We start from the raw sequence: 13,094 nt of genomic DNA, 5'->3' as shown, positions 1-13,094 counted from the left end.
GGGAGCTGAGGTGGAGGAGGCCTGGTTAGCTGCAGCTGTAGCCCAGGGAGCTGAGGTGGAGGAGGCCTGGTTAGCTGCAGCTGTAGCCCAGGGAGCTGAGGTGGAGGAGGCCTGGTTAGCTGCAGCTGCAGCCCAGGGAGCTGAGGTGGAGGAGGCCTGGTTAGCTGCAGCTGTAGCCCAGGGAGCTGAGGTGGAGGAGGCCTGGTTAGCTGCAGCTGTAGCCCAGGGAGCTGAGGTGGAGGAGGCCTGGTTGGCTGCAGCTGTAGCCCAGGGAGCTGAGGTGGAGGAGGCCTGGTTAGGTGCAGCTGTAGCCCAGGGAGCTGAGGTGGAGGAGGCCTGGTTAGCTGCAGCTGCAGCCCAGGGAGCCGAGGTGAGAGCCCACTTAGCTGTGGCTGATGAGGGAATCTGTGTTGTTGGGGTGATAGCCAAGCCTGATGTAGTGGTAGCCTGGTTAGCTGTGTTGCTGGCTGTAGTCCATCCAAGTCAGAGCTCAGAACAGGTCCAGGATTTATCTCAATATCACCAGCCAAAATGAGTATCATCAGAAGGTTGATGAGCCCCTGGAGGGGCCTTGTTGATTTTACTTGTTCATGTTTACCTGGGGGTGGCCTTGCATGTCCAAAATCCAGAACCCTTTCAAACAGAAGCTGTTGACTCCTTTTTGTTGAATAAAGAGTTGTGTTATTATCCATTTTTCGTGGACACACCAGATTCCAGAAAAGATAAAATGCCATAAAAACTATAGATAGACGTATTAATGGGAGACTCCAGGGCGTTTTGATTTTTTTAGGCCTTTTTTGTGACAAACACACAGGACCTGCCAGCCTGTGTGTTTGCACCTTGGCGGCCATCTTGGCAATCATCAAAATTTGTGATTCCTTTAACCTGTTGTCAGTTTACTGTCATTTTATTTGTTTATTCACCGACAGAGCATCTCTACAGTGTGGAAATCTCCATGGGAACATCACAGATGCTGTGAACTTGGATTTATTTGTCTCTCTGTTGCCACGTTTGACCTCACACTCTGGCCCAACGATTAACTGGGACAGACTCACTGTCCCTCTAACACCCAGTCTGCATTCATTTAAAATGACATACATGTCCTTGCAGAACTAACAGCTCCTGGTGTCTCACCTCTCCCTGCAGGAGTCTGAACAGATGAAACAGAACGAAATGGAATGAAACGGAACAAAACCTACAGCAGTCTGTGGTCCTTCTGGTTGACAATATTCCTGGTCTACACTAAAGCAACCGACTGACAACGATTACTCAGAAATTGTGCATTTTCGGATTTCAAAAGTGTGACAGATTGACTTTAAAGAGCCAGCTCCAACAAACAAGCCTTTAGAAATTCAAAGTTAAGAGGTAAAGGGAAATTTGACATGACCAGCGGAAATGTACAAAACCAACCGATCGTAACACAACGGTTTCACCGTTTACTCTCACTTCATTGTGACCCTTTCAAGTGCCCACATCATCTTTTATAGTGAATAAACCCTCTCATCCTTCTCACCTCGACACAAACAAACCAGCCATACATCACTGCTCCCCTCCATGTATACTGTAAAAGTACAACCTCCCACCCAACACACCCCACTGTCAGACAAAATACCCAATTAACGTTGATCTAGTCGCCAATTCAAGCAAACTTCTGTCCATCCTCCACAGAGGAGTGCTTCACACCATGTCCAGTGTAGTCTCAACACTGGCATTAACAGCTGTTATGTCTCGGTGTTATCCATTATTGGACACAAGAGATGTAATTAAAGGCTATTATAGATCCCTTTTTTTCATGAGCATCTTTCAAAATATACCACAAAAGAGGTCATGTGGTCTCCCAGAAGAGAAACTGTCTGGCCTTAAAACTTCAAAATTAGAACCACACTCATATCAAAAGGAAAACCTCAATGTTTGTGTATTTTATAAATCTGTGTTGTGCAAGTATTAGTCTGATTGCATCTTTCAGACTATTGATTTTGATTTTAAAGAAACATTTACAGCTTTTACTGTTTTTATTTTGCAAAAATTTGGTTGCCGTATTCTCCATACTACTATAATTAAACCCAATATTAATAAAATAAAATATAAATTTAACCCAATATTACCATAATAGTCGTCTCAATGGGTTTCATACCGGTAGTTGTCTGATAAACATGAAATCATAAAGAACATGAAATCATAGAATTAAAAAGGTAATGGCTAAAATAAGCTAAAAACACTAGGCTGAAAACGGATTACGGAAAAAAACGTTTTGAAATGCATGGTTTTGAGGAAAATAAGGTAATTAATAAATATTGATTTCTGTTAAGATAAAACTATGTTGTTGTGTACTTATTTTTTTAAGTTATGCAAACTTATTCCTGTGGCTTTAATACTCGAAACTGGTGAGTCCTAGTAACTGATGACAATCAAGTTGTCCTAACAGGAAAATATAAGTTATATTTACTGCCAATATTTGACTGCACAAATTAACGCTTTCAAATTAACTGTTATCAAGAAAATACAAGTAGCACACAATTAAATATTTTATGTTGTGGAAAACTCAGACTTTAATAAACAGAAGTTGATCAACTCAAAAAAACGTATTGCCTTAATTTGTCTTAGGTTTTGGTAACTTGTTTGGGTTTACAGTGTAGCATGACACAGGTGGACAAAAGTGAAGAGGATCTTATGTAATCCATGGACACCAGTGAAGATCACAAATCATTGAAGAAAAAAGGTTTATAACGCACTGGGGGTGGATGACCCCACTCCCAATGTCAAAATGCCTAGGATAGCAGAAGGGTTACATGATAAATCCTGGTTAAATTAAACCCCTAGGTTTCTAAAGCATTGATGGTGAGCCTTATAATTTTGTGGGCCCTATAGTGCGGAAAAAGCGGTATACATGAATTGCAATATATTTGCATTTTTATTTCCTTCTATGTAATAATATCTTAAGTCCCATGAATGAAATTACTGTTTTACAAAAAAATGGAAGGTGAAATGGTTACCCTTTGAATAACATTTTTAAACAAAGCCATATATTCAGTTCTGTCCTTTTTCTCCCCTGACAAAAATATCTCTCAGAGTAATGTACAGCAGTTTAGTTTAAAGGGAAGAAAAGTGTTTTAGAAGCCATGACCCTAAAAGAGCAGTGATCAATGAAACCAATAGGGATTTATGACTCAACGAATATTTAAAGCAAGTTTCTGACATTGTGTGCCTGCCATAGACGACCCTTTTCTGTCTGCTTAGCTGGAGGTGAGCATACAGGAACCACTTCAACCACATGATTTGAGCTACTTAATAACCAACTGGTACAACACTCAGTGTATAGAAAGCACCCCAGCTGTGTACTAGCAGTGTGTGCTCATTACTGCACAGCAACAAGCTTTGTTTTAACTTTGTTTGTGGGGACTGCGTGCAGAGCTCCAAACTGGCTTCCATTCAAGGCTTTTTACTATAACTACTTTAATGCTTTTTGATTGTATTGTATATCTTTTTTTAAAAAACAAATAAACATATCTTTACAGCCAGCAATGATTTTTATCAAGTAGCAAGAAATATTTTTAAAGAGCAACCGTAGACCACTTCAAAACACACCTTTTCATCCTTTTTCTTGTTTTCTTCCTGTTTTTTAATACTCATGGCTTTTTTTGTTCAGAGGTTGTGTTCCGTGTTTTTCTGTGTCCCAACTAAACAGCTGGTAACTATTCACAAGAATTCCAGGAAAACAGTGCAATGGAAAATTCTTGACAACTTCCATGTGGCAAACGACTTAGGGAGCAAAAATGCCACCCCTGCATGTGTAGCTTCTTTTTCACCTAAAGACCTTGATGGGAAACCTAAACTGAAGACTAAAACTACCCTGACTAGCAAGAAACAGACCAATTATGACTGAGCGGAGGGGGGATTTATAGAAGCCGTTTGCCATGCAACATTCCTCTGTCATGTAGCCTTTCCTGCATGTGACTCAGGACACTTGATGCTCTTTCCCAAAGACAGAGGTCTAAAAATAGCCAGCTAAGACTTGGGAAAAGGGGAAAGAGTTGGAGGAAATAAATAAAAAGGAGTAAAAAGGATTCTGCAGAAATAGTAGAAGGAAATTCATGTGTGTGTGTGTGTGTGTGTGGTTGTGGGGGGGAGGGGGGGGGCGTAAACAGAGTGGATGAAAGTAAATAAGGAGTGATTATGGCCAAATTGTATTCCAGGGTCACTGGTTTATGAAACAGATCCTGTACAACCTGTCAGCTGCTCCAATCCAAGGGACGCTTTCTATAACATACTGTACCTGCTTGCCTCAACTTTCTTATAGCCGAAGGTTACAAATCGCAGCCAGGGAAACCCTAATCAGCCGTGGGGTGATGATTTCCATCTGTTTCTTGTAATATTTGAGTCATTCAGCCCAAATCTGCCTGCATTAGCGGCACTACTCTCTGGGTTACATTTTTCTATGGACATGAAGCACAAGGGAAATCCAATTTACAGAAACCTTTTGTTTGTTTTTATGAGAAACATCCCTCATTCTCTGCCAAACACACAGCTTCAGAATCTGGTATTCACCCATGAACTACTAGTGTATTTACCAAAGATAAATACACATTTACGAAAAGAATAAATTTGCTGCACAGAAAGAGGAGCAAGCATTGTTTTCCAGGAATGTGGACAATTTTTCTGGATCAAATCTTCCTTACAATGATTACACAAAACAAATGCAAATGTGAAAGCATTAACAAGTTTATAATAATGACTCGGGCACTTAGTTCTGAAACTGCCCCATAGCAGATTAAAGTCTGCGCATTTGAATTTCTATTTGTTACATCATCTCACGTTTTATGATGAAACAATTCAGTTGTGGTTAGACCAATTATGTTGGATCTAGACAAAATCTGACCATAAAATAAGAAAAGAAAAAGTGTACACATTACAAAAAGCATGCTTAAAAAGAAGTTCAAGAACAATTTATGAAGATGCTGTGTCAGGAGGTCGCTGGAATCCTCTACGTAGTTACAAATATGAGCTGGAACATAATGAAGGAAGTTGCCGCCAAAAAACAAGTGAAAAAATACAAGTGAGAGATGGCGTGGGATCACTTTGCTATACGACGGATCATTTAGAAACATCCTTAGACACCAAAAAACATAAAACAAAGTATTGGTCATTGGTGGATTTTCCATTAAAGATCCACTCAGATGAAAACGGTTCGTCTTTTTTAACATTTTTCTAACAATGGAAAATTAAGCTCAAAATTCCATTTTTGAAGATTTCTTTATTCAAATTGTTGTGAATTAGGAGCAGACGTGAAAATGTCGTTTGAAGGCAAGCATATTTATTATGTAGAAAATACACTGTGCAGGCCACAACCTCCCTACTCAGGTCCATTCTGATGCATCCACTTGTAGACGACTTGAACCTTTGTTTTGACTCGTCCGAGCTACCATCTGCCCCAATACTTTATGGCTGGATAGCTCAGCCATTTTTGCTGCACCACTAATGTTAGGTTGGGGGCTGTGAGGGGCTGCAAGCTAGTGGGAGAAAGTGTAAACAGAGAGCTCTCAGCCAACGGTCCTGCCCACAAATCAGAGGTGAATTTCTGTTGAACGCCTGCCGCTCTTCAGAAACTATTTCCTTAAAAACAACACAGGTTTTTAAAAAGCCTGACTTTATACTAGTTGCTGAAGTGCTACATCATTAAAAAGTAAAGTCAATAGAGCATTTATCTAAAAGCTCCGACAATGGATGTCATTTAGTCAGAAAGTATCTTAAAATCAAATGTTTGCTGAAATTACATTAGTATTTTTCTTTTGATTTGCCATTTTGTTCATTCACACCAAAATATTTATTTTATCCTCTAAGTTGAACTTCAGAGAACATATCCTTGTTTATTTTGTTTTTTATCATCAAGAACCACCTCCCCAGCATTTTTAGCCACACATGGTAAGCTCTGTCCTGGGGAAGAACTTCCCCACATTATGCCCACTTGCTGCCAGAGATGATGCTGCAGACACAAGAAGCACAACCCTCAAGCTGGTTAAGCATGAAATCTAGTTAGCTAAAAAGAGCAAGTGGGAGTGGGAGAAACAGAGCAGAGTGGCAGGAACTGAGGGACAAGGAAACCGTCAGATGCAATGTAAATCTGTGATTGATCCAGGTCAAGGAAATGGCTCAGGTGGCTGAATTTAGCCCCAATGTGATAGTATAAAGTAAGAAAAGGACAGTTTTTGATAAAGGTCACACAATTTAGACGGAGAGGGGCCGACATTTATGCCGTCTCTTTATTCTTCTCTATCATGTTTTTTTTTTTATCTCCTCTGATCTTTGCGAGTGCTAGATGGTGCAGAGATCTCTAGAGAGGTCTCTGACATCAGACTTCGGATTTTGGATTTGATGATGTTAATCATCTGCCTTTGGGCAACAAAGAAGAAGAGAGATAAAGAGACACATGGAAGCGGGATGGAAATAAGATGGACAGGCGGATGAGGGAGAGGCTAAGGCGGAGAAGGGGGATGGGGAAGAGGTCTAAGACCAGGATGTAAAGAGCTGGCATGAGAGAGGTCTGCAGATCCAATCACTCTTCAAGCATTGAGATTGGGGAAGGGAAAGAAAGAAAAGTACAGGTCAGCCTCTTTGGCCTCTCTCCTTAGTTTCTCTTTTCAATGACATTCACCTTGAGGGGTCGATGCCGATCTTGTCACACAAGATCACAATTAGTCAAAGAGGATTGCTAAAACAGCACATAAATAAAACAAAAGAAAAATAATAATAATTATTGTTTCCTGGATGAATCAGCACAAGAACAAAACTCTCTTTAAAATTATTTCTAGACACTAAAAAGCCTCAGGGTGTGCCGCCTGCTGTGTGAATAACATGTACACAACCCACAGATCAATCCACTTAATGCCCATGAAATATAGGCAGTGGGCAGGCCTTTCTGCTAGTCTGACATCATTGTGCTCGGCCATTAGGCTAAGTGCCATCGTGGCTCACCACTTCTCTAGGAACCAGACTTGGGCTGCATTCAAATTTAAACCCCTCCAGCCTTGGCTCTGTTGGATTCTGAATAAGTATTTCAAACTTGTTAATTAGAATCAACAGGAACATTTATTTCATTTGGAGAAAGGCAATCCTGCAGCTCTGGGTGTGTCATTTGTACCTCTGCTAATATTGCACTGCAGATATGAGAGGACTTGAGTCAAAATTAGACAGAGCAACTGCACCAGTGACAGCCCTACTTTAGAGAGGGGCTCATGTCCCAAATTAACATTGCAGCGCAAGCAAACGCCCTACAAAGACCCCTGGAATAAGTGACAGAGTGAAGCTTAACTGCTTTGTTGCATGTTAAAGATTACAAAAACATCATATTATGGCACACTTTCAAAAAAGTTTTTTTTTAGTTTAGTTTTTATGTTTTAACAACATGTAACACACAAAATAAGTCTCAACTGGCACTCTACTGCCAGTCTGGATTTATGATTAGTCTACTAATCCAAAAAATATAAACCAATGTCTGTAGAGTACAAGGCATACATGAATCTAGTCATCTACAAGTGGATACATACATAAGAATGGAGAGGAGCTGTGAGCTTGTGGCTTGCCGAACTTGTATGTCACACATTTAAGGTGTTTCCATTATCAAATGTGTGTCAGTTCCTCATTCACAACAATTCCAATAAAGAAATACTAAGAACTTCAAATTAAAAATGTTTTCCCTAATACATATGTCCTCCATCATGAAAAAAATGTCACAACATGTTAAAAAAACACCCAAAACAGGCTTCCATTAGAGTGGGTCTTCAACTGGGTTTTCGTTGTTTTCGGCTTGCCATATATATTTAAACTCCTGTTAATGCCATGTTGTAATGCCATGATGAAATAAATAAATAAGGGATCACGTTCCAATATAATTCATCTGAGCCACTTCTAAACTTCAATGCGCTGTCTTATTATTAGGAATATTGGGGGGGGGGGGGGGGGGGGCACAAATTCGATCACTTTAGTTTTCAGAAAGTTTTTTTTTTATTATTTTTGTTCCTTAGAGGTGATTCTTTACTGTAGCCACATGTCACAGCTGCAGACAGACAGACAGGACAACAAAAGGACAGCCCAACATCATCACTTAGAAGAAGTGCGCACAAAAAGTCTCCAACTCAACACTAAAATTAGAACTAACTGTTTAAGTGAGCATAAGAACCACAGATTGGAAACATCAGTCAGGACTTTCAGAAGCCAACAGGCTGTTTGGGAGACGGACTCACGTCTGCTCAGTGGGGAATGGTCCGGCCGACGCACACGAGATGGTTGTCAAGAGAAGGAGCACACAGACCGAGTAATCCATATTGTTAAAAGTCCCCTAAAACTCGGTCCTGGATGGGAGAAGATGTCCCCCACCCCCCTAAAAAAACCTGCCCACGAAATCCACAGCGTACTTCTCTCTACTTCTCCGCCTCACACCGCCATCGGTGCGCGTTTGGAAACAGATCTCATCCAGCTGCTGTCCCCCTCCCCACCCCAACCGGTGGAGTTGGGGAGTGTGCTTTTTTTGGTGTGGGTGTGCGTGTTGCGTGGAACTGTCAAGGTTGTGGAACTGCGATAGGCTATTAGAGCAGATCTACGGCGTGTCACACAAACAACCGGAGGAAGGGGAGGGAAGGAGGGCGCGTTTATGTTTCCCTCCGCCAGCAGGAATGCCGATCCGCACACTGCAAAAAACAAAAAAAAAAAGGAGGGGGGGTCATTTGGCTTCCATATTGTTTTTTTTAACCAGGAAAAATGTTTTACCCAAGTGTTTTTTCCAAGACAATTAAACAATTTCAATAGATTTTTTTTCTTGAAATTATCATTAAAGTTAAATTGTTTTTAATTGCTCAATTGCATTAAAAAATCTTTTTGTGTTGACATTTTTTACAGCGTGTATTTTCATGTTCTACTTGAAAATCAGTTTCCGGCACTCTCCTCTCTCCAGCCAGCAACAATTAGGCCAACTCTTTTACAGTTGGACTTCCTCCAAAGTAGAACTTTTTTTTTGGGAAAAAACTACAAACCATTAGATCTTTTATTGATTTAACTGATTACCACATTTCTACTTCATTAGTAAACATTGTGGTTTATACTCTCTTCAGGGGGCGGAGAAAGTCCAGTTTTGAGATTTGGCCAATTTGGCCAAAAAAGGTCATGTGCACCATCTGTATAGGTGGAGTGCTCCTGTTCAAGTGGAAGAGTTTAAATTTCATGATTTAAAGAGTAGAACATGAGATTGACAGGTGGATAGCAGCTATCGATCTGTCATAATGAAGAAGAAGCTGAGCCAGAAGGCAAAGCTCTCAATTTACTGACCAATCCTTGTTCCCACCTTCACCTTGGTCATGATATTTGGGTCATAGCTGACAGGATACAATTTCAGTTACAAGCTGCTGAAATGATCTACTCCTGCAGGGTGGCTTGGTACTAGGGTGAGGAACTTAGGAATCAAGCAGAATGTCTCAGTAGGAAGAGGCTCTGGGGAAGACCCTGGGACAATGTCCTTCGGTTCACCTGGAAGAACTTTAGAGTTCCGCTAGCTGAACTGGAGGAAATCTCTGTGGAGAGGGAGGTCTGGGTATCTTTGCTCAGACTGCTATAACCCTCCAACACAGTTTCAGAAAAGCAGCAGAATATGGAAGGATGTAAGACTTCTTGCTCAATTAATAATCAAAACCTTCTTTTTCTAAAACAAAGCACATTAGTCCAAAGAGGAAAGTTTTCAAGGCGTTTTAAGAGACGGAGTGGGGCCTAGAACCTCCTTTTGTTAGTTGCATTCCCAGGAAGAAAAGTGACAGTCTACACAAAAAAACTGCTTAACATTATGTAAATTGGTTTTGGAACACATAAAATCAGAATTATAATGTTCAATTTGATTCTGAGGGACAACAGATTCAAACTTAGGTTTTAACTTATATGATCATGGAAACACAATGTCTTAGAGGGAAATAAAAGATGTTTTCTTCTAAGCAGCAGTTCAAAGAAGTTATGTAAGGACATATTTAGCATCCCTGACAAAGAGAACAGAGCGCAACTTGGATGAATCAGGTTCAGGTATGTCTGGTCACAAGTGCTGCTTGAAAGCATTTGTCGACCATAACAGCTCTTTGTATCCTATCCAGTCAAGCCTGAAGAAAGCTCCAAAATTCCTATTTTATTATGGATTGCTCTTTATTCTGGTTCCTGTAGTGAGTTTTTCTTTCATTTTCAACGGTCGTGTCTCCATTCATACAGAAACGTTATAACCAATTCTGTTTGCTGCAAGGTTAAAATCAAACTGAATATGAAGTGACATTGCCATTCGTTGGAAATCAAGGTAAATACCACAAGAGAAAGCCGTTTCACTTTCAAAGCTTCTTCTAAAATGCTAGTTTCCTCAAAAACTCATCAGTTAAAGCTAAATCCCTAAGAAGAACTTCCTGTTTGTCTGTTTAGGCTCATGTAAGCAGAGATGTGTGCAGCCGCTAATGAGGGCTGCAGAGGGGACGCAAGACAAAGTGCTGCTCACTTACAATTATGTGAATCACACAAATAGCACAATTGGTCAAATGGCTGTTTATGTGCCCTGACTCAGGTTTTGCTGTAAGTCATTAAAGTGGATCTGCTGGGACCTCTTCCCAGGCAGGGATGGAGTTGGGGTGGGGGTGGGGGGTAGGTTCGAAGAGTGTATTTACAGAGCAACAGTTATGAGGAGCTGCAGCTTAAAATAGACTGTCAACCATACAGGGAGATGTTAAAAAGTTTACACAGAGGTTAAAGGTTTTCACGTTCAAAATCATAATTATTAAAACCCATATCCACCTAAAATGAAATAAATAAAAAAGGATTCTTGTGTTTCCAACAAGAAAACATTCTTATGTATGAATCTGAAAACAGAAGGCAAATGCAACTCTAAAAGGGATTATGTAGGGATTTTCACAGGGATTAGTCATTTCATTGAAAGCTCAAAATAGCTAATTCAGTTTGACTAAATACATCCCGTTTTCACAAATGATCAGATTCCTAATGGTGTTCTTATGTGGGAGGCCATCTTTGCAGCTGCTGCGTTTCCTTTGTGCTAACAACGGATGAAGAGATCCCCTGATTTCATTGAGGTTTCACTCACAGCCACAAGCTCTTAGCCCCTAGCAATATTTTTTTGTCCCATGCCAAAGAGATACATTTATATAAAATTAGCTTTCCAGAGTGTTTCAAATGTTGCATGTTGTCTAGAATATAGTTTCATTTCCTTTTCCTCAAAACCATTCATAAAACTATAGTTTGCTGTAGGTCACATCAGGACCAGAGCTGAAATAAGTGTATTTGCGTGTTTGGTGGAGTGGCAGTGCTGTCTGCTTAAGGGTATAATTGAATATCTGTATTTGTGTGTGTGTCAAGCATCAGGTGTGGCCCTCCATGTTCAGCCATGGACCCCACCCACCTGTCCGGGGAATAGCCTGACTGCTGTTGCCTGGCAACCCAGTGGCTGTCTTCTCTCTGATTTCTCGCAAGACTGCTGTTTCTCCAACTAGTGACAAAATATAATACATGCTTGTGTTTGCTGCAGAGGGAAACATGATGGGAAAATATCAACACCTAGAAAAATAGTTTAAAACATTTTTTAAAATCAAATTAGCCTTTTTACAGCCAAGGAGAAGGTTTTTTAAAATCAATTTTAAAACAAAAATTATATTGTTCTTGTGAAGATAAAGTATTAATTTATTAAATAAACCTTTTGCATGAACTTTCAAATAAAGTATTTTTTAGAGTATAGTTTTCATGTAATAAAAAAAATAAAATTAATTGCAACAACTGCTAGAGGGCGCTGTAGGTTTGTGTGTCACTATTTGCCACTGGCAGCAACGCAGAAGAAGAGGAATTCAACAGATTGTGATAAAAAGAGTTTAACTGATTTGTTAGCATGTTTTTTATGCTATGCTATTTGGATCATTGCTTATAGTATGAGCTAATATGATAGTTTCCATCTGTGTTTTCATGAAACCAATTATGGCTACGAAAGTGAAGCGTGCACATGTTCAGTTTACTGTTATTCCGTAACGATTTGCCTTTCAAGATAAAATGTAAATTCTTTTTCCCGTATTTTTTACAATTATTTTCTCCCAAAAGTGCAACTTATATATGATTTTTTCTCTTCTTTATTGTGGATTTTTTTGCTGCTGCAACTTATACTCCAGAGTGACCTAATAAAATACTATAAAGTTTAACTGGTTCATTTGGACTCTATAAACTGAAGCATCTGCCGAATCTAACTCTTGTCTGAAGAGTTAAAATGTTCCTGACATGTAAAGCCACAATTTTTTCTCATCTTGGAGGACAAATGTTGCTAAACATTTCACAAAGTAGTAAAGTCCTTTTCCTGTGATGCATTTCATGCACACAATATAGGCAATCCCCCTTTTTTTGCATCTATCCAAGCACTCTTCCTTGCCCCACAGGCAGTCATTTATCTTGCTAATCCTACAAGGTGAATGAGTTACCGTGGCAACAAATGATTCCAAGTTTAAATTTTAATCACCATCACCCCCGCACAGTGTCTTCTTGGCAAAGATGAAGGGACATGTGTCTCCACATAGGCCAACACAGATGTAGCCTTCATTGATCATCCCCAATGTGAAGGAAAAATGACAGGGAAAAAACTGATACCAGAATTTGAACGAAACAAAACTGTAAAATTTAAGTAACTTTGGGAAAAGAATGATCTTTTTCCCCACTAAATGAAAGAGACAGCAGAAAAGATGCGAAACCCTTGTGCTATCCTTGGCACTTTAAGATTGGGAGTTGGGTCATCTAGACCCACTAGACAGTGTTCTGAACCTCTATTCTTCAATGATTTGTGATCTTCACTGGTGTCCATGGATTACATGAAATCTTTTCACCTTTATCCACCTTTGTCATGGTAGGGAGAACACGTCAATGTAAGGGTGGGGTCATCCAAGATAGCACAAGGGTTAAAAGAGCTGATGGATCATACAAACTATTAATAGGACTTCAAGAGAGGTGAAACACTTTTATAGGATTAGCTTCTTAATTGTATGCTCTTTCCATTACCAGAACCGTTTGGACACCGTAGTGGCCTTATATTACGTGACAGCCTG

At 39.9% G+C, this 13,094-nt stretch overlaps 1 protein-coding gene across 3 annotated transcripts in view; it reads right to left on the bottom strand.

Annotated features, from left to right (window-relative positions):
• Positions 1-8,599, bottom strand: part of LOC101156213 (voltage-dependent calcium channel subunit alpha-2/delta-1) — a 90,411-nt gene extending 81,812 nt beyond the window's left edge. For 2 of the 3 annotated variants that reach the window (XM_023952496.1, XM_023952497.1), the window contains exon 1: positions 8,238-8,598. In XM_023952496.1, coding sequence (XP_023808264.1) covers positions 8,238-8,317 — 80 coding nt within the window. In that variant the 5' untranslated portion in view covers positions 8,318-8,598. Of the gene's footprint in view, positions 1-8,237 lie in introns of all 3 variants that reach the window. The other variant, XM_023952498.1, reaches the window with a different exon arrangement.
• Between the last annotated feature and the right edge of the window lie 4,495 nt (positions 8,600-13,094).

This window comes from Oryzias latipes, chromosome 23, assembly GCF_002234675.1.
Source record: "Oryzias latipes chromosome 23, ASM223467v1".
NCBI lineage: Eukaryota > Metazoa > Chordata > Actinopteri > Beloniformes > Adrianichthyidae > Oryzias > Oryzias latipes.
Note: the sequence above shows the minus strand (reverse complement) of the source record. Positions and strands in the feature narration are given on the sequence as shown.